Consider the following 17,683-nt stretch of genomic DNA (forward strand, 5'->3'; position numbering starts at 1 on the left):
ACTCACTCTCTGGCCTTTTTTCTTCTTCCTTCTCCAGTGCAGCAGTCTTACACCTTACCACCTCCTTCTCTGTTCCTGTGGTGCGCTTCATTTGTTTTACTTCTTCAGGTCTGTGTTTACATATCACTTCAAGTCCTTAGGGACTTCTCTGTCCCTCTCCCCTACCCCTTCAATCTGGAAATCTGAAGCTGTTTACTGCTCCTTTTTGTACTTTTCACAGTTTGTAGTGATACATTCGTCTGTGATTATTTGCCTAACATTCCCCACTGAATCATGAACTCCATAAGGGTGGGGACCAGGTCTGTCTGGTTAATTAATTGCTGAGTCTCTAGCAGCAACCACAGTGCCTGGAACATCACAGACACTCAAATATGTGTTGACTGGACTGATGGGTTAAAAACTGAGTATATCCAAAGCAGTGCACTTTTAAATGATTATCTTTTCTGTAGTTCCCTCACTCTGTCATTTATTAAGAATGAACCTATGTTTTCCTCAGAGCAGTTTTATCTCAGTTGCTTTTGGTTTGCTTAGAAACATGCTTCCTTTCTTGCTGACTGTAATTGCTAGCAATTCCAGTGCTCTACAGTGATGCACTTGGTTTCTGAAACTCCTGGATTAGAGCTAGCCATAATCGGGGAAGATAATAAATTTTAGGGTATGTAATTCCTCTCAATTTGACCTCAGTGTGGGTGAGGGAAAGAAGAGAAGGCTCTACCGACTTGCTCCAAATGGTTCCCTGCCCAATAACACAGAAGCCTTAACACTCCTTTAACTCGGATATGCTGTCCCCAGAACCCAGGCATCCAAATTTAGCCTTCTCTGCATGTCCTTGTGATTTCTGACTGCCATCTGTGTCCAAATTGGCTTTGGAAGGAGAAGCTTTCTCTCCAGTGATTTATTATTTAAAGCAGTCTTCTCAGCCCTTATCATGAAAACTGGCAATTTTCGTATGGCCCGTTGGAATCCACATACAAGGCTATCTGTCCCAGGCTCACTGGTGCCTCAGTTCTGAGGGGATCACTAACCCTGCATGCTTGTGGCCTTTTGATGTGCACACAGGCATGGTGACTGGGAAGGTTATCTGTCTGTGATCATCTCATGTGCTGCAGATAACATAACTTCTTTTGCCCTTTTTAATCCACAGTTGGTCATGTTCGGAGTTTGACCTGAATGAGATTCGCCTGATAGTTTACCAGGACTGTGACAGGAGAGGCAGACAAGTCTTGTTTGACTCTAAAGCTGTTCAAAAGATTGAGGAGGTGACAGCTCAGGTATGAAATGCTGATTTGCTTTCTCCTTTTCTTTTGTTCTTTTAACCACCCTTCTGATCAATCATTTATTAATCTATCATCTTTTCTTTGAGTTATATTATACAGTGCCATTAATGGTTCAGAAGAAACATAAGCAAACATTGAATCCTTTAATCAAAGCCCTACCCCCAACAGGCATGAGTATGCTCACTGCTAAACACAAGTGAAACTGTTAGCAAGTAATCATGGCAGGAGCTAAGCAGTGTACTATTAATAGTACTAGAGGTAAATTTGCTGGTGAGTTGCAATCCAGTAAGATTTTGATGCCAAGTGAGTGCCTCAAATGTAATGGGAAAGCAGAACTCTAAAATTCATAAAGTGATAAAGTGTTAGCTTGAAGATCATTCTGTCCAGTGTTTCTCATGGATAATAATAAGTAGCACTGGGTTAAACAAAATTAAACAGCTTTGCTTACTTACAGGGCTTCCATATGCAAACCTGCATTGTTATCTTCAAAAAGGATTGTTTCTCAAACCGTTCTGACCAGGGGAGCTTTTATTTATTTCCCTTTTTTTTTTGTGGAGAGTTGTGTGGTAGTGGTGGTGGTGGTGGTGGTGTAGGGTGGGCGACAAGCGATGGGTAGAGTGAGGATAGAGCAGCTCTTGATCCCTTGTAACCAGAATGGGAATGGTAAAGTAACATGTTTAAGGTGAGAAGAGTCTGAACCTTTCTGGGTCTTTTTTGGATATGATACCAGGGTACTTGTAAATTCACTTTAGACCTTTCATTCTCTTTTCAATATTTGTTCAGATGCCTACAAATTAAATAAATCCACTTGTATTCATTCTTTTTATGTTCAATAAGTTGCTACCCATACTGACCAAATACTGGCAGTTTGTAGAATGTGCAGCTAAGTAAATGAACAGTTTATAACGCAGTCTTTGTCTCGTCAGGGCCAAGGGGTTGTTTTCCTGCTTTTGATAAGGATCATTTCTGCAGGAAGGAAGTGTTTGGTTAAACACAGTTTAGCTGGGTGGATTCCACAGTATTTTAAAGTGGAGTTCTGCCAGGTGGCTAATCATTACAGTAGTTGTTGGGCTTGTTAGGTAGGTGAAGGGAGGGAGGGGGAAACCAAGAAATCTCTCAGGTGATTCACTGTAGGCTTTCCTGGTTAGATTTGTAACAGAAATTTAGGTGAGCCAGCACTTGACCCTTTGGTGGACAGGAGATGGTTTACCTCTTAGTTTCTTGAATTATTTCCCATTTCTCTGAAGGCCTCACATGGATGGTCTAGTTGAGCAGCTATCACTGGGGCTGCTCATAGTGGTGGCAGGTGGAGGGGAAAAGAAACACAAGTTTTCAAAAGGAACTGGAATCTTCAGTGTACTAGAGCACTGATAATGCTGGAATCTGGAAACATAGGCTTTCTTAGAAGCATTCATCTAACCAAAAAGGCATCTTAGGTTCAGGAGGTTTGTAGCTTGCCCAAGGCTACAAAAGAATCCAGTCGGTGCTCTATTCACTACACCAGGTGGTGTCTCCAATAATAGACTGTTCAGCATTGTACTCCAGCCAAAGGGTCTAGCAGTCTGAGGCAGGTGGCACCTCGTGTCACTTAGGCCCTCTGAGGGGCTGTGTTTCTGGCTTAAGTGAGATTAAGTAACAGCTTTATCTTTAGCGTGTTGAGGGAGTGCTGGGTGCTCAGGAATAATCAAGTGCCACTTTGAATGCCATCATTTCTGGAGTGACAGTTGTGGTCCAGCACATTTTGTGTTTTCCTTACGTTCTTTTCCCATTTTCAGTCCCCACCGCCCCAGCCTCCCTTGGCAAGCACAAAACGTCATGAGTTTGTATCAAGCACATGACTGCAGGCATTTGCATTAGACCACCAGTGTGACTGTCACATTGGAGATTAGATAAGCTGCAATTGCATTCATGTTTTTTTCCAAGCAAAAGCTACACAAGGAAAAAAAAAAAAGGCAAAGAAGACTCAGAATATAAACAACTTATCATAGAGGGTGCAGGAAGCTTCTGTAGGGAGTAATATGTTTGGGGGGAGGTAAATATTAATAAAGGTTTATCCTTATACCTTTGTCACTGTGATAAAAATTAGTGGCGAACTCTAGGGAATGTATAGTAGAGCATCCTCTGTTGTCTTTAACCTTTGAAGACCATATTTCCATCACATGCTATGTAATTCACAGTAGCTCCTGTTTCAGGGTTTTGGTTTCATCTCTTACAAATTCAGCCTCATGATTTTCCTTCCTGTTACCTTTAAAGGAGTAGTAGAGGAGGTGTGTCATTAAAAACACAAGTAGGCCGGGCGCGGTGGCTCACGCCTGTAATCCCAGCACTTTGGGAGGCCGAGGCGGGCAGATCACGAGGTCAAGAGATCAAGACCATCCTGGTCAACATGGTGAAACCCCATCTCCACTAAAAATACAAAAAAATTAGCTGGGCGTGATGGTGGGCACCTGTAGTCCCAGCTACTTGGAGGCTGAGACAGGAGAATTGCTTGAACCCGGGAGGCAGGGGTTGCAGTGAGCCGAGATCATGCCACTGCACTCCAGCCTGGCAACAGGGTGAGACTCCATCTCACAAACAAACAAACAAACAAACCCTACGAGCCAGTCTGCCCAAATTAATAGTTTTGTTTTATTAGTTCCATTTGCTTAGTAAAAATTTAGATTTGAAGCCTCATCTTTCTCCTCATCAATGTAATGGATTATGACTCTACATAATACTAAAAAGCTAATAATCAAAACTCAAATAACCAAAACAGAGGTCAATTATATGAATTGAAGTGTAAATAATAGTTAAATTATTAAAAGAGGATAAAGTCTTAATACATAACCTGCCTCCTTTTGTCTAGAACCCTTCTTCAGCATTCTGCCATCCCAAACCATGTTTTTGTCATTATTGGGGAAAAAAAAAAGCTTCTGTTTTTTAATGCAACCTAGGCACCAGAATGCTTTTAAAAAGGAATTCCCAGTGAAGAACTGTTGACGAACCTGATATACTTAGTAATCTTTTACCTTGCCTGTCTCTCTTAACCTAGAAAACAGAGGATGTTCCTATTAAAATATCAGCCAAGTGCTGCCAGGGAAGCAGCAGTGTCAGCAGCAGCAGCATCTCTTCCCACAGTTCTTCTGGGGGATCTTCACATCATGCGAAGGAACAGCTTCCAAAGTACCAGGTACAACCATCCCTTCTGTGGGAATAGCCCCTGGGGTTAAAGTTATTTACTGTAATTTCTCCTCGGGAAATAATGCCTGCTCGAGGGCTCTACTCCAGGAATATGAGGACAAGTATTCAACAGAGTACTCTTAAATGTTTCACATCGATGTTGTTTTTGCTCTTTGGCTTTTATCTCCAATAAAAACTGTAATCAAGCAGAGGTAATACAGCCCACTGTGAACTGGATGAGGAAGAAATATTGCCAGTCAGGTAAATTACCTTGCTTTGTTTCCTTTGCGCTCCGATCCAGAATAATAAACATGTACTTTCCAGTTTTGTTATAAGAATTCCTAAGGATTCTGGGAATGTATATGGGCATCCTAAGAAAATAGAACATGCCAGTAAAAGGAAGAAAGCCTTGTATGGGAACAGAAAGAAATGGCAAGATCTAATCTGAGTATGAAGGATAAAAGGCTGATGGCATTTTTTACACTGTGTGTGTGGGGTGTGTGTGTGTGTGTGTGTGTGTGTGTGTGTGTGTGTAAGGATAGGGGTTAAGGTTATTGAGAAATGTTGGCTAACAAGATAAAAAGGAAGAAATGTTTTATAAATATTGAACGGCAAAAGGATATTAATTGATGGAGGATATATTGAACTTTTTCTTAAACCCATGTAGAATCTTTTCTACTATTTTGCTGGAAAAACAACACTAGGGAAATTACCAGCAAGTGGGTCTGGAGAACTTTGTTAATTTCGTAGTTAGGATTTGTGCCATGCATTTGCCCTTTTTGAGACACAGTGCTCCTGGGTCTCACAGCAGTCTGCAGTTTAAAAAGTATGGAGTAGAATTTTCAGCAGGTTGAGAATCACAGTTGGCATGTGGCCCTTGTACCCCAAGAAAAAGCAGATTATAAATGAAGGAGGTGGGTGGAAGTTAGTAATAAAGAATGTGAAAACCAGTTGGTTTCTGTCTGCATATAGTGGGAAGAAGTTGGTATGAGCCATAACGAGAGAGAGGAACCTAGCTGAGCAGAGCTGATAGATTTATCTTTCTCTTTCCGCCTCTGCAACCGTGTATAAGTAAGTGTGTATTTGTGCATCAGCGTATGTATGCTTGTGTGTCTGTGTGTGTGTATGTATTTGGAGTTTTAAAAAAAGATTCGGAAGAGTATGTTAAGGGTGATTCCCATGTTTTTCCTTGGGTGGAAAGCACACTGACAGAGAATGTAGTTGGTAGGTCGGGGTGCAGAACCACGGTTGCTTTGGTGGCACACTGGTTTGCTCAGCATTCATACCTGTCCTGTTCATCATTGTGTCACTAGCACTTAGCACAGGTGCTCAGAATTCTGCATCCCAAGACACTCATTCAGATGTCACTAGGTGAATGAATGTATTGGGGTATACGATTCTAGAGCTCCAGGAGAGCTCTTGGTCTAGAGACAAAGATGTAGGAGGTATTCTATGTAAATAATAATCAAAATCAAAAGAATAGTTGAAAAGGCGGGCAGTTAGTAGGGTTGACCTCCAGGCAAAACCACAGTAAGGGATGATCTGAGAAAGAAGAGAGTCAAAATGGAGAGTCATGAACAGCATCAAATATATTGAGAGAAGTTTAATAAAGCAAACTGGAAAGGGTCCATTGGATTTGACCAAGAGGGAGGAGGTCATCATTGGAACAGTTGGACTAGTTTGAGCTAAGAGGTAAAGTCAGGCTGTGGTAGATTAACAAGCCAGTGAGAGTAGAGGAAGAGGAGGCAGGCAGTCCACTCTTTGGATGGTAAAGGCATGAGAAAGACTGGTCAGAAGCTAGAGGGGTCAAATTTGTTGAAATACTTTTGTAAAACTTCAGAGTTATCAGACCATCTGTTATCTTTTGGGCCCTCATAAAACCCTATCTGCAGCAATGGGCATTTTTTATTCCACATTGTTAATTATTTGGCTGAATAATACTGAACCATATTTTTTTCAGGATGTTTTCTTAGTACCAAGAGAAGAGTTACAGTTATTTTCATAATTTAATCTTTGTATTTAGAGTTTATAAATGGAGATAATAGTAATCTTTGTTTCTCATAACACAAATAAAAATGAACTCTGATAAAACACTTGGATCCTAGGTGATGATGTTGTGTACAGAGAAGAAATCACAAACATTAGTAATACTTTGGGGGGAAAATAGGCAATCGCCATCATAAGTTAAGATTGTAAGATGACCACTTGAAGCTTTGAGAAATAGTTTTAATCACCGATGACACTAACGAGATTAATAAACATTATTTTCTGTTGCATTGCATGTCATGTTCCATGTACTAACTTTGATTTTGTTTTCTTGCATGTAGTACACAAGACCAGCTTCCGATGTCAACATGTTAGGGGAAATGATGTTTGGCTCAGTTGCCATGAGTTACAAAGGCTCCACCTTAAAGATACACTACATACGGTGAGTCTGGGCTTCCTTTTCTACTAGTTTTGAGAAGTGGAACGGTGGTATTGACTCCTTAACTCATAAATTTATTTTTCCCCTCTCCTTTTTTCCCCTCCACAGTTCTCCTCCACAACTGATGATTAGTAAAGTCTTCTCTGCTAGAATGGGCAGCTTCTGTGGAAGTACAAATAAGTAAGTGTAGGATTTTGCATTCCCCACCCCCATTTTTTAAAGTGTGTATTTCTAGATAGACTAATTCTTTAAGGGCCATAAGGCATTTTGAAATGGCAAGCAGAATGAGTCCAAATTAACAAAGGGGTTTTAAAAGTGGCTACTGTCCTATAAACAGTGAGTGGGAAAAGACCTTTGACTTTATTAGGTGGCCCTAAAGACAAATGGCTGTCTTTATATGTTTTGAGTCTCCATCTGTTACCCAGTCACCAATTTTTAATTTCCTGGGAAATCAAAAATAAAGAACAAAAGGGAAGGGGCTACATTATTCTGAAATATCTGAAAACTTAAACTCATTTTGGCATATTCATTCGTGTATTTTGAACTTTCAGGCAGAAATATTTCATATACTTCATTTTTTAAATAAAACAACAAAACACCAGTTGTACTTTGATAAATTTGAAAGAAGGGCTTGTTATAAATTAAAGGACATTCTTAGGGGTCAAGGAAAAGCTGTTTTTTCTTATCCTGGGAAATTAAAAATATTTCTCTATATATTTGAATACCATTAAGTGAGTCTTGGCTTACTCTTCAACAAAACAGTTTGAACATTTAACATTGGAATGTCATGACTTAAGCCAATATGAGAATTGTTATTTATTTCTTACGAGATTTGTTTTTAACAGACCCTTGGGATTATCTGAACGTTTATTGCATTAATTCCCTTACATGCAGATTTAAGTAAAAATTATTTTGGCTTCATTATGCTGTATTATTCTCAAAGTCTTTCTGTCGTTGTTTTTGTCAGCTCTACACACTGCAAAAGTCTTTAGTTTAATTGTTAATAAATACAATAAATTATTAAAATCTGCTTCCCTCACATTTTTATGAGTAATTCTTTTTAGAAGTTGTGAAATGAAACTCCTGTAAGAATTATAATGTCTGTTGCATTTTATTCCTGAAAAAAGTTGCTGAATTGCTCATTGATGTTAACTAAGAGTAAAAATTAATTTCATTTTGAGAGTTTATGTAAAATACTTAAAATGAATGTCAACAAATTGGCTGTCAGTTACTAAAGCAAAATGTAGAAATGAATAACAGTATCTCGGGTGTCAGTCACTGAAGCAAAATTTAGAGTTTGGTGTCTCATTATATAATATGAAATTGTTAGAAGTACAGTTGTTTAGTTACACGGGTTGAGCTACCTCCAAAATAGCTTTTGTTTTCTTCCAACAAATTCACCTGAAGTTGCAAGTTTAATTCCCTTTGGTAGATGTGAGACTTTGTTTATAAAGAAAAGTATTGAGTGACTGATCAGTCGTTGTCTATATTTGGAAGTCTATTAGAAAACAGCTTTAGTAGCTTCTTGACGTTTTTGTCCTCTTTCTCCTTTTCCCCCCATCTCTGGATATAGCTTGCAAGACAGCTTTGAGTACATCAACCAAGATCCTAATTTGGGAAAACTGAACACAAATCAGAATAGTTTGGGTCCTTGTCGTACTGGAAGTAACCTAGGTAAAATCAGAGATACAAACAAATTCTTTCTTTCTGAATACACTATTGTGGGTGTGTGTTTTGCTTTATTTGAGTTTGTCGTGGGTTTTTTTTTTTTTTGCGTTATCTTTAATCTGTGTTTATTTTTTGTGTGTGTGTACTTTGTTTGCCCTCTTCTATGTGTTTCCATCTCTAGGTCTGCTGCAAGCATGCAGCAGCAAACTGCTGCAGGGGGTAGCTGAAGGAGGACCTCTCCGGCTCACCCGGAGTGCTTCTTTCTTTGCAGGTTTGTGTGGAATGCTGAGTACAGTGTGACCCACACATATTAATAAATCCTATGCAGGTTCTTAGGAAAAATCCTACTTGTGCCTCTCTAGAAATCCAAGGGGCTCTTGTGATCACAGATATTGGTTTCAAATGCGGCCAAATCCATGGTGTTTCGAAAATTCTGCCAATGAACCTCTCTTGTAAATGTCTTCGCTAATACTGTAGTGTAAGCTGATTTTGATCTGAAATGAGCCCTTAGTATTTCCAAGAGGATTGTTTTTTTCTGATTTTTCTGGGCCTCTTCTGCTACTATGAACTGTTTCCCTTTGCCTTGGTGTCTTTTATCCATTTATTCAACTGCATCCTTACCTGCACGGAATTTCATTAAAAGTCACTCTAATAAGAGCATGGAAGACTTCTCTCTCTCTCTCTCTCCCTCTCTCATTTAAGTAGTGTAAATACAATTTCTAGGTTATTTACAGGTATAGTCATCTTGGTGTCTCTGAGATTTAACTTGTCTTAGCATGATTAACATGTGAGGAACCTCCATTACTAACATTTAAAGTTGTGAGTATAGCAAATGGTATTTTCCTTTCTGTTAAAGAACAGAAAGCCTGAAATATGCTAAGCACCATAGTTAACTGACACCCTGATAAAACTGACACGCTCCTACCTACTTAGAGTGAGGAAAATGCGTTTAAATACTCTCTTTAAAATTGTGAAAATAAACATGCTTCAAAAAATAGCTGTCAAGTATAATAATCAGGCAGAGCACTGGGCTGCTTGTCCATTTAAAACTTCACTACAGCAGCATCACATCTACCTTCTAGCGCAATAAGTATACAGCTTAGGTCAATCTGAAGCATTCCTAGAAATCTATAATACTTCAGAGTGTTTTCCACAGTTCATGCCAGAACATGAGTTTTTCTAAGTAACTCTACAATAATACTGTGTATGGGTGTATATGGAAAGAAATGGAGGAAGAAATATTTGAAAATGAGTATAAATGTTTTCTATCTGCCAAGAGAGTGGGTTATAAACAGAGAAACATTTTTTGAATTTATGAAATGGTTTTCAAGTATTTCTCTTCCCTAAGTCGCCTACAGTTACTACCAAAACTGATTATAAAGCATTTTGAAAATACATTGCTATTTAAATACTACTACTAATGAGGAAAATAGCTTAAAAAAATCTACCTGAGAATGTTTATTCATTGCATCAACTACACGAATCATTTATTATTCAGAGTTTTTTTTTTAAGAGTTGAACATCACTCAGAAAAGTTTGTATGCTTACAATTGAATACAGGCAGATTTTTATGAGATGGTTGCTTGGTTCTCTTTTCTTCTCATCATCTTTTTATATATTTAATTTTGCCTTCTAGTTAATCTCTATTATAAGCTTATGCCAATCATCAGTAGCAGTAGCCTACTTTGAAATTTAAAAATTACTGCAGTCATTTTAAAAACTTTATCTCTGAAGAGCCCAATAACATGGTTTTCTTGTTCCTTTATCTTAGCACACAGCACACCAGTTGATATGCCAAGCAGAGGACAGAATGAAGACAGGGACAGTGGCATTGCTCGATCAGGTACTTGTACTCTGTTTATTGGTTTAACTAACAGAGTGAACTATCTACAGTGGTGTGGAAGGTGGGAAAGTAGAAGACAGGTAGATAACCCTCATCCTGTTCTTTGTTTTTTCCTTCCTAAGATAGTCTGACATATCTAAAGATCTGAAACTTTAATGTACAGTATCCATGAGTGATTGTGCAACATAAACTAGTTTTTTCTAACACTCAAATTTATATGAGACTAATGTTTGTTAAGAAATTTCTTTCCAGAGTGAAGCTTCCTTGAGCCCATTGTACTAGTAATGTGCTTGCTTGACTGTTGAGTATAGACTCAGAGGAAGAGAAGGGTTTGTGGAAGTAAATCTGTCCTGTGACAGTGGGAGGACCAGCCAGCTGACCTGGTCACCGTTTCTTCTGTTCTAGAGACATGCTGATCTAGATTTTATCAGGTACCCTTCTCTCCTTGCCTCAAGGCCTAAACCTTTCTCTTACTGCTTTTAGGATCTCTTGGTTTCACCTTTTGTATGTGACCTCTTTTGAGTTTTGACTTGTGGTTCAGATCTGAGATTTTGTATTATAAGAGAAGGGTGGTGAATGAGTGAACTGAAATTCAAGGACTGGAGGTGGTGTGTGGTGCTCTGCCTGATGAATACATATGGTACAGGCAGCCCCTACCTTCCAGTGAGACTAGGAGCACCCTGCTGGTTTCTCCTGTGATACATGACACCTTCAACAAATGGGCCAGCCAGGCGTTGCTCAGACTGGATGCAGGCCTCACATGATGTTCTTCTTGGCCTTTCACTCATTTCTCTGTCCAGCTCCTCCCCTTAGACACTACTCCAAGGTCCTTGTGCTCCTGTGTAGCCTCAGAGCCTTTTAACCCACTCTGTGCAACTCTGCTCTTGTGTTACTAAATGAAATGTGATTTGTTACTGAGTCTCCAGTTTGGTTTACATATGTCACATAATGTAAAGTAATAGCATTTTATTTATGGTTAAAATTGATGTGTTTTGGTGTTCATAATCTTTTCTGTAAAGTTGAGCTGGGAACCTTTGGTCAGAAACTCTCATTGGTCAGCCGAGCACAGTGGCTCACCCCTGTAATCCCAGCACTTTGGGAGGCCAAAGCGAGCAGATCACTTGAGGTCAGTTTGAGGCCAGCCTGACCAACATGGCGAAACTCCATCTCTACTAAAAATACAAAAAAAAAAAAAAGAAATTAGCCAGCCGTGGTGGCGCATACCCGTAGTCCTAGCTACTCAGGAGGCTGAGGCACGAGAATCATTTGTACCTGGGAGGCGGAGGCTGCAGGGAGCCGAGATTGCACCACTGTACTCCAGGCTGGACAACAGAGACTCCGTCTCAAAAAAAAAAAAAAAAGAGACTCATTGATCGGACCTGTATCATTTTGACTTACAGCCATAACATAAAGTCTGAGAAGATAAAGGGAAACTTATGAAGCACTAAGTAAACTGTTTTGCTTTTGTTTCTGTTTAATGGTGCTGAAGATAACTCCTCCAGTCTTTGTGGGACACTGTCAGATAACTGAGTTCCATCAGTTACTCAAGGACAATAAGCATGTGTTACAGAGCTTAGTGTCCCAAAGCTCGGCTCCCTGCCTTTTTAACCACCCGCGACCCAGCCCCTGTCAGGACTGGCACTAGGGCTTTGTTATGGTTGACTTTCCTGGCAAGAAGATGTGGGCCTTACCAGAAGTCGCGGAGTGGGAAGCACAGCCCCTAGAACCAAGATCACTCTTAGTCAAAATGGCTGTCTTAGTGGGTGACAGAATTTAACATATTTGCCTCTGTGTGGTGGGAGCTCTTTAGCTCTCTGTGAAAGAAAGATGAGCAACATTCTACTGGGGCCCGTTCTGAACACTGACATCACAGTTTCTGCACAGCTGTAACCTTATTTATTTGTTTATGCCCCTTTTTGTTGTGGAGAAAAGATTCAGGGAATTTGAGGGACCTAATAACAAAGAAACATTATTAGGAAAAGTTTGGATTTTCCTAGGTAACTTTTCAGTTTATAATATAGTTCATATAAATGGTTCATGTTGTACAGGTTGAAATCTTACTTGTTTTGTATTCAGATTCTAAATTGCTCCTGAAACTACTTTTCCTTGCTCTTTGAGAAACAGGAAAGTTGGGAAGCCAAGTTCAAATTAAAGTAGAAAGTCAGATTAAAAGTAAAGATTCAGCCAGATCAGAATGCTTTTTTGCAGTCCATGAGAGGAACTAGGGACTGACCAGATTGGAGGGAATGGGGGATAGGTGTTGATACCAGTGTGAATTTTGAAAGCTGGAGAAGGCTGGCTTTCCTTGGTAGTTTGACTTCTATTCTGGGCAGTCTTTACTTCCAGTCTCCGGTTCTCCTGTTGGGAGGAAGGGAGCACAGATGGTGGAGAGGGCTGCAAATGGCCCTGAGTGGCATTCTGCTCTCCCTGCTATCCTGGTAGATGTGTTTACCTTCAGATATCATACCTGGGAGTGGTTCAGAAGTCACAGAGTCCACGTCAAGACTAGTGTGAGCTTCACACCGGTGGTGGCATTTAACACTCTTTTAATGTAAGAACTCTTTATGTTCACACTATAATTTGTTCTCTAAGATTTCATCTCCTTATACCCATCTAAAATTGTGTAGGGATGAAGGCCCAAGTTCTGAAACAGAGCAGGAGCTCCAAGTGTGAGAGTTAAGTTAGCAGTAGAAGATGTAGAGAAATTAAAGACATAAAGATATTATTTATTCTCTTTTAGGCCTGCTTTTTTTTTTTTTCTGGCTCTGTTGCCCAGGCTGGCGTGCAGTGGCACAGTCTTGGCTCACTGTAACCTCTGTTTCCCAGGCTTAAGCCATCCTCCCACCTCAGCCTCACAAGTAGCTAGGACTATAGGTATATACCACCACACCTGGCTAATTTTTATATTTTTGGTAGAGATGGAGTTTCTCCATGTTGCTCAGGCTGGTCTGGAATTCCTGAGCTCAAGCAGTCCACCCACCTTAGCCTCCCAAAGTGCTGAGATTATAGGTGTGACCCACCATGCCTAGCCTAGGCCTGCAATTTTTAACTTCCTGTCCAAATAGTTGACAAATGGGGAAATTTTTAAAAATAGTTTTATTTTCTAGAACAGTTTTAGACTTACAGAAAAATTGAGAAGGTAGTACAAGAGTTCCCATATAACCTGCACTCAGTTTACCCTATTGTTAACATCTTATATTAGTATGGTATATTTGTTACAATTAATGAACCAATACTGATACATTACTATTAGCTAAAGTCCACAGTTTTTTTTTGTTTTTTTTTTTTTTAATTGATCATTCTTGGGTGTTTCTCACAGAGGGGGATTTGGCAGGGTCATAGGACAATAGTGGAGGGAGGGTCAGCAGATAAACAAGTGAACAAAGGTCTCTGGTTTTCCTATGCAGAGGACCCTGCGGCCTTCCGCAGTGTTTGTGTCCCTGGGTACTTGAGATTAGGGAGTGGTGATGACTCTTAACGAGCATGCTGCCTTCAAGCATCTGTTTAACAAAGCACATCTTGCACCACCCTTAATCCATTTAACCCTGAGTGGACACAGCACATGTTTCAGAGAGCACAGGGTTGGGGGTAGGGTCACCGATCAACAGGATCACAAGGCAGAAGAATTTTTCTTAGTACAGAACAAAATGAAAAGTCTCCCGTGTCTACCTCTTTCTACACAGACATGGCAACCATCCGATTTCTCAATCCTTCCCCCGCCTTTCCCCCCTTTCTATTCCACAAAACCGCCATTGTCATCATGGCCCATTCTCAATGAGCTGTTGGGTACACCTCCCAGACGGGGTGGTGGCCGGGCAGAGGGGCTCCTCACTTCCCAGTAGGGGTGGCCGGGCAGAGGCGCCCCTCACCTCCTGGACGGGGCGGCTGGCCGGGCGGGGGGCTGACCCCCCCACCTCCCTCCCGGACGGGGCGGCTGGCCGGGCGGGGGGCTGACCCCCCCACCTCCCTCCCGGACGGGGCGGCTGGCCGGGCGGGGGGCTGACTCCCCCACCTCCTTCCCGGAAGGGGCGGCTGGCCGGGCAGAGGGGCTCCTCACTTCCCAGTAGGGGCGGCCGGGCAGAGGTGCCCCTCGCCTCCCAGATGGGGCGGCTGGCCGGGCAGGGGGCTGACCCCCACACCTCTCTCCCGGACGGGGCGGCTGGCCGGGCAGAGGGGCTCCTCACTTCCCAGTAGGGGCGGCCGGGCAGAGGCGCCCCTCACCTCCCAGACGGGGCGGCTGGCCGGGCGGGGGGCTGATCCCCCCACCTCCCTCCCAGACGGGGCGGCTGGCCTGGCGGGGGCTGACCCCCACCTCCCTCCCGGATGGGGTGGCTGCCGGGCAGAGAGCTCCTCACTTCCCAGACGGGGTGGCTGCCGGGCGGAGGGGCTCCTCACTTCTCATATGGGGCAGTTGCCAGGCGGAGGGTCTCCTCACTTCTCAGACGGGGCGGCTGGGCAGAGACGCTCCTCACCTCCCAGATGGGGTCGCGGCCGGGTAGAGGCGCTCCTCACATCCCAGACGGGGCGGCGGGGCAGAGGCGCTCCCCACATCTCAGACGATGGGTGGCCGGGCAGAGACGCTCCTCACTTCCTAGATGGGATGGCGGCCGGGAAGAGGCGCTCCTCACTTCCTAGATGGGATGGCGGCCGGGCAGAGACGCTCCTCTCTTTCCAGACTGGGTAGCCAGGCAGAGGGGCTCCTCACGTCCCAGACGATGGGCGGCCAGGTAGAGACGCTCCTCACTTCCCAGACGGGGTGGCGGCCGGGCAGAGGCTGCAATCTCGGCACTTTGGGAGGCCAAGGCAGGCGGCTGGGAGGTGGAGGTTGTAGCGAGCCGAGATCACGCCACTGCACTCCAGCCTGGGCACCATTGAGCACTGAGTGAACCAGACTCTGTCTGCAATCCTGGCACCTCGGGAGGCCGAGGCTGGCGGATCACTCGCAGTTAGGAGTTGGAGACCAGCCCGGCCAACACAGCGAAACCCCGCCTCCACCAAAAAAATACGAAAACCAGTCAGGCGTGGTGGCGCACGCCTGCAATCGCAGGCACTCGGCAGGCTGAGGCAGGAGAATCAGGCAGGGAGGCTGCAGTGAGCCGAGATGGCAGCAGTACAGTCCAGCTTCGGCTCGGCATCAGTGGGAGACTGTGGAAAGAGAGGGAGAGGGAGACCATGGGGAGAGGGAGAGGGAAGGGGGGAGAGGGAGAGGGAGAGCCACAGTTTTTTTTTATTTCCTTAGTTTTTCATCTAATAGCCTTGTCTGGTTCTGGGACATTACACTTAGTTGTCATGTTCTTCAGGCTTCTCTTAGCTGTGGTGGTTTCTCAGATTTTCTTTGTTTTTGGTAATCTTGAGGAGTACTGGTTAGGTATTTTGTAGATTGCCCCATTATTAGAATTTAATGTTTTTCTCATGATTACACTGAGGTTGTGGGTTTGGGGAAGGAAGATCATAGAAGTAAAGTGCCATTTTCGTCACATCCTATAAGGGTATATACCACCAACATTATTTATGACTGTTAATATGGTTCTTGATTACCTGGCTGAGGAAGTGTTTGTCAGTTTCTCCACTGTAAAGTTACTCTTTATTTCCTCCTGTCCAGGCTGTGTACTTTGGAAAGAAGTCAGGATGCTTACCCCATACCTAAGGGGTGGGGAATTATGCTGCCCTTCCTTGAGGACAGAGTACCTACATAAATTATTTGGACTTCTCCTGTGTGGAGATATGTCTCTTCTCCCATTTATTTGTTTAGTCATTATTCTACTATGGACTCAAAGATATTTATTTTTCACTTTTGGCTAAAACCCAATACTACTTCATTTCTATTATTTATTTATTTATTTTTTGGAGACGGTCTTGCTTGAACCTAAGCTGGAGTGCTCTTGTGTGATCATAGCTCACTGCATCACTGCAGCCTCGAACTCCTGGGCACAAGGGATCCTCCCTCCTCAGCCCCCTGAGTAGCTGGGACTACAGTCATGCACCACCACACCCAGAATTTTTTTTTTTTTCTCATATGTTGAAACAAGGCCCCACTATGTTGCCCAGGCTGGTCTCAAACTCCTGGGCTCAAGCAATTTTCCCACCTCAGACTCCCAAAATATTGGGGTTACAGGCATGAGCCACAGCACCCCACAACTTCATTTGTTTGTTGCTCAAATTGTTTCGGTTTTGACCATTGGGAGCTCTCTCAGTAGGCTCCCATGCTCCTTTAACATACCTCTGTCTGTGAGGGGTTGGGGTGAGTATTTTGAGCACTTCCTTACTTTCTGGCAAGACAAGATGCTCCAGAGTCATCTTGTGTATTTCCTATCCCCGTCCTAGAATCAGCCATTTCTCCACTTATAGAATGTCTTTGGAAAAAGCAGCACAAGCTGGGGCAGGTATGGAGGGAAATGCATCCTCATTGTATTCTCTTTTGGATATTTTGAATATGTCTTCTTTACATATACAGATCCAAAAGATAGCTTTTTAAGGGGTTATTCTAGTGGTTCCCATTAGGAATTTTCAAGTAGGGTCTTGGGAGAGAAGAGGGTTGGGTTTCAGCCATCCTAGGAGGTTGCATCAGCAAACTTCAGTGATAAATGGGACACAGGTTATGGAGGAGGAAGGAGGAACCAAGGATGCATCTCCAGTTTCTAACCTGAGAAAGCAAGTGGAAGGTGAGCATTACCCAGTACAGGGAAAGCAGGAGGCCAGGTCGGGGAGACAGATACTGAGATAATTTTCTAGCTACAGAGATTGGGATACATTTTTACCTGGAAATGTCTACATGTTCTCCAGTTGTGCATAGTCAGCTGTAATTTAGAAATAGGAAACTGGCTCTAGTGAGATGGGTTGGAGTAGAAGCTAAAATTTGGTGGGTTTTTTTGTTGTTGTTGTTGTTGTTTTGAGACAAGGTCTCGCTTTGTCACCCAGGCTGGAGTGCAGTGGCGCAATCTCGGCTCACTGCAACCTCCGTCTCCCAGGTTCAAGCTATTCTCCTGCCTCAGCCTCCCAAGTAGCTGAAATCACAGGCGCACACCACCACACTCAGCTAATTTTTGTATTTTCAGTAGAAATGGAGTTTTGCCATGTTGGCCAGGCTGGTCTCGAACTCCTGACCTCAGGTGATCCACCCACCTCAGTCTCCCAAAGTGCTGGGATTACAGGCATGAGCCACCGTGCCCAGCCAGAAGCTAAAGTTTGGAAGTCTTGAGTACATGAGTAGAGTAAGGTTCAGAGGGCTGGGATTGAGACCAGTGTCATCAAGCCTTGTCTGTTGACCTGAATTCAGCTTTAAACTCTTCCTCGTCAAGGTGTTCACATCAT

General features: G+C 42.8%; 1 protein-coding gene across 5 annotated transcripts in view; it reads left to right on the forward strand.

Moving 5' to 3' along the window:
* The window catches only part of FNIP2 (folliculin interacting protein 2), a 137,454-nt gene that overhangs the window by 55,890 nt on the left and 63,881 nt on the right, over positions 1 to 17,683 (forward strand). For 3 of the 5 annotated variants that reach the window (XM_008976136.4, XM_055111975.3, XM_034959337.4), the window contains 7 exons: positions 1,145 to 1,271; positions 4,309 to 4,446; positions 6,764 to 6,864; positions 6,970 to 7,041; positions 8,435 to 8,535; positions 8,711 to 8,800; positions 10,301 to 10,372. In XM_008976136.4, the coding sequence (XP_008974384.2) occupies positions 1,145 to 1,271; positions 4,309 to 4,446; positions 6,764 to 6,864; positions 6,970 to 7,041; positions 8,435 to 8,535; positions 8,711 to 8,800; positions 10,301 to 10,372 (701 nt within the window). The remainder of the gene's footprint in view (positions 1 to 1,144; positions 1,272 to 4,308; positions 4,447 to 6,763; positions 6,865 to 6,969; positions 7,042 to 8,434; positions 8,536 to 8,710; positions 8,801 to 10,300; positions 10,373 to 17,683) is intronic. The other 2 variants (XM_003822534.7, XM_008976137.5) reach the window with 1 other exon arrangement.

Source organism: Pan paniscus, chromosome 3 (assembly GCF_029289425.2).
Source record: "Pan paniscus chromosome 3, NHGRI_mPanPan1-v2.0_pri, whole genome shotgun sequence".
Lineage (NCBI taxonomy): Eukaryota > Metazoa > Chordata > Mammalia > Primates > Hominidae > Pan > Pan paniscus.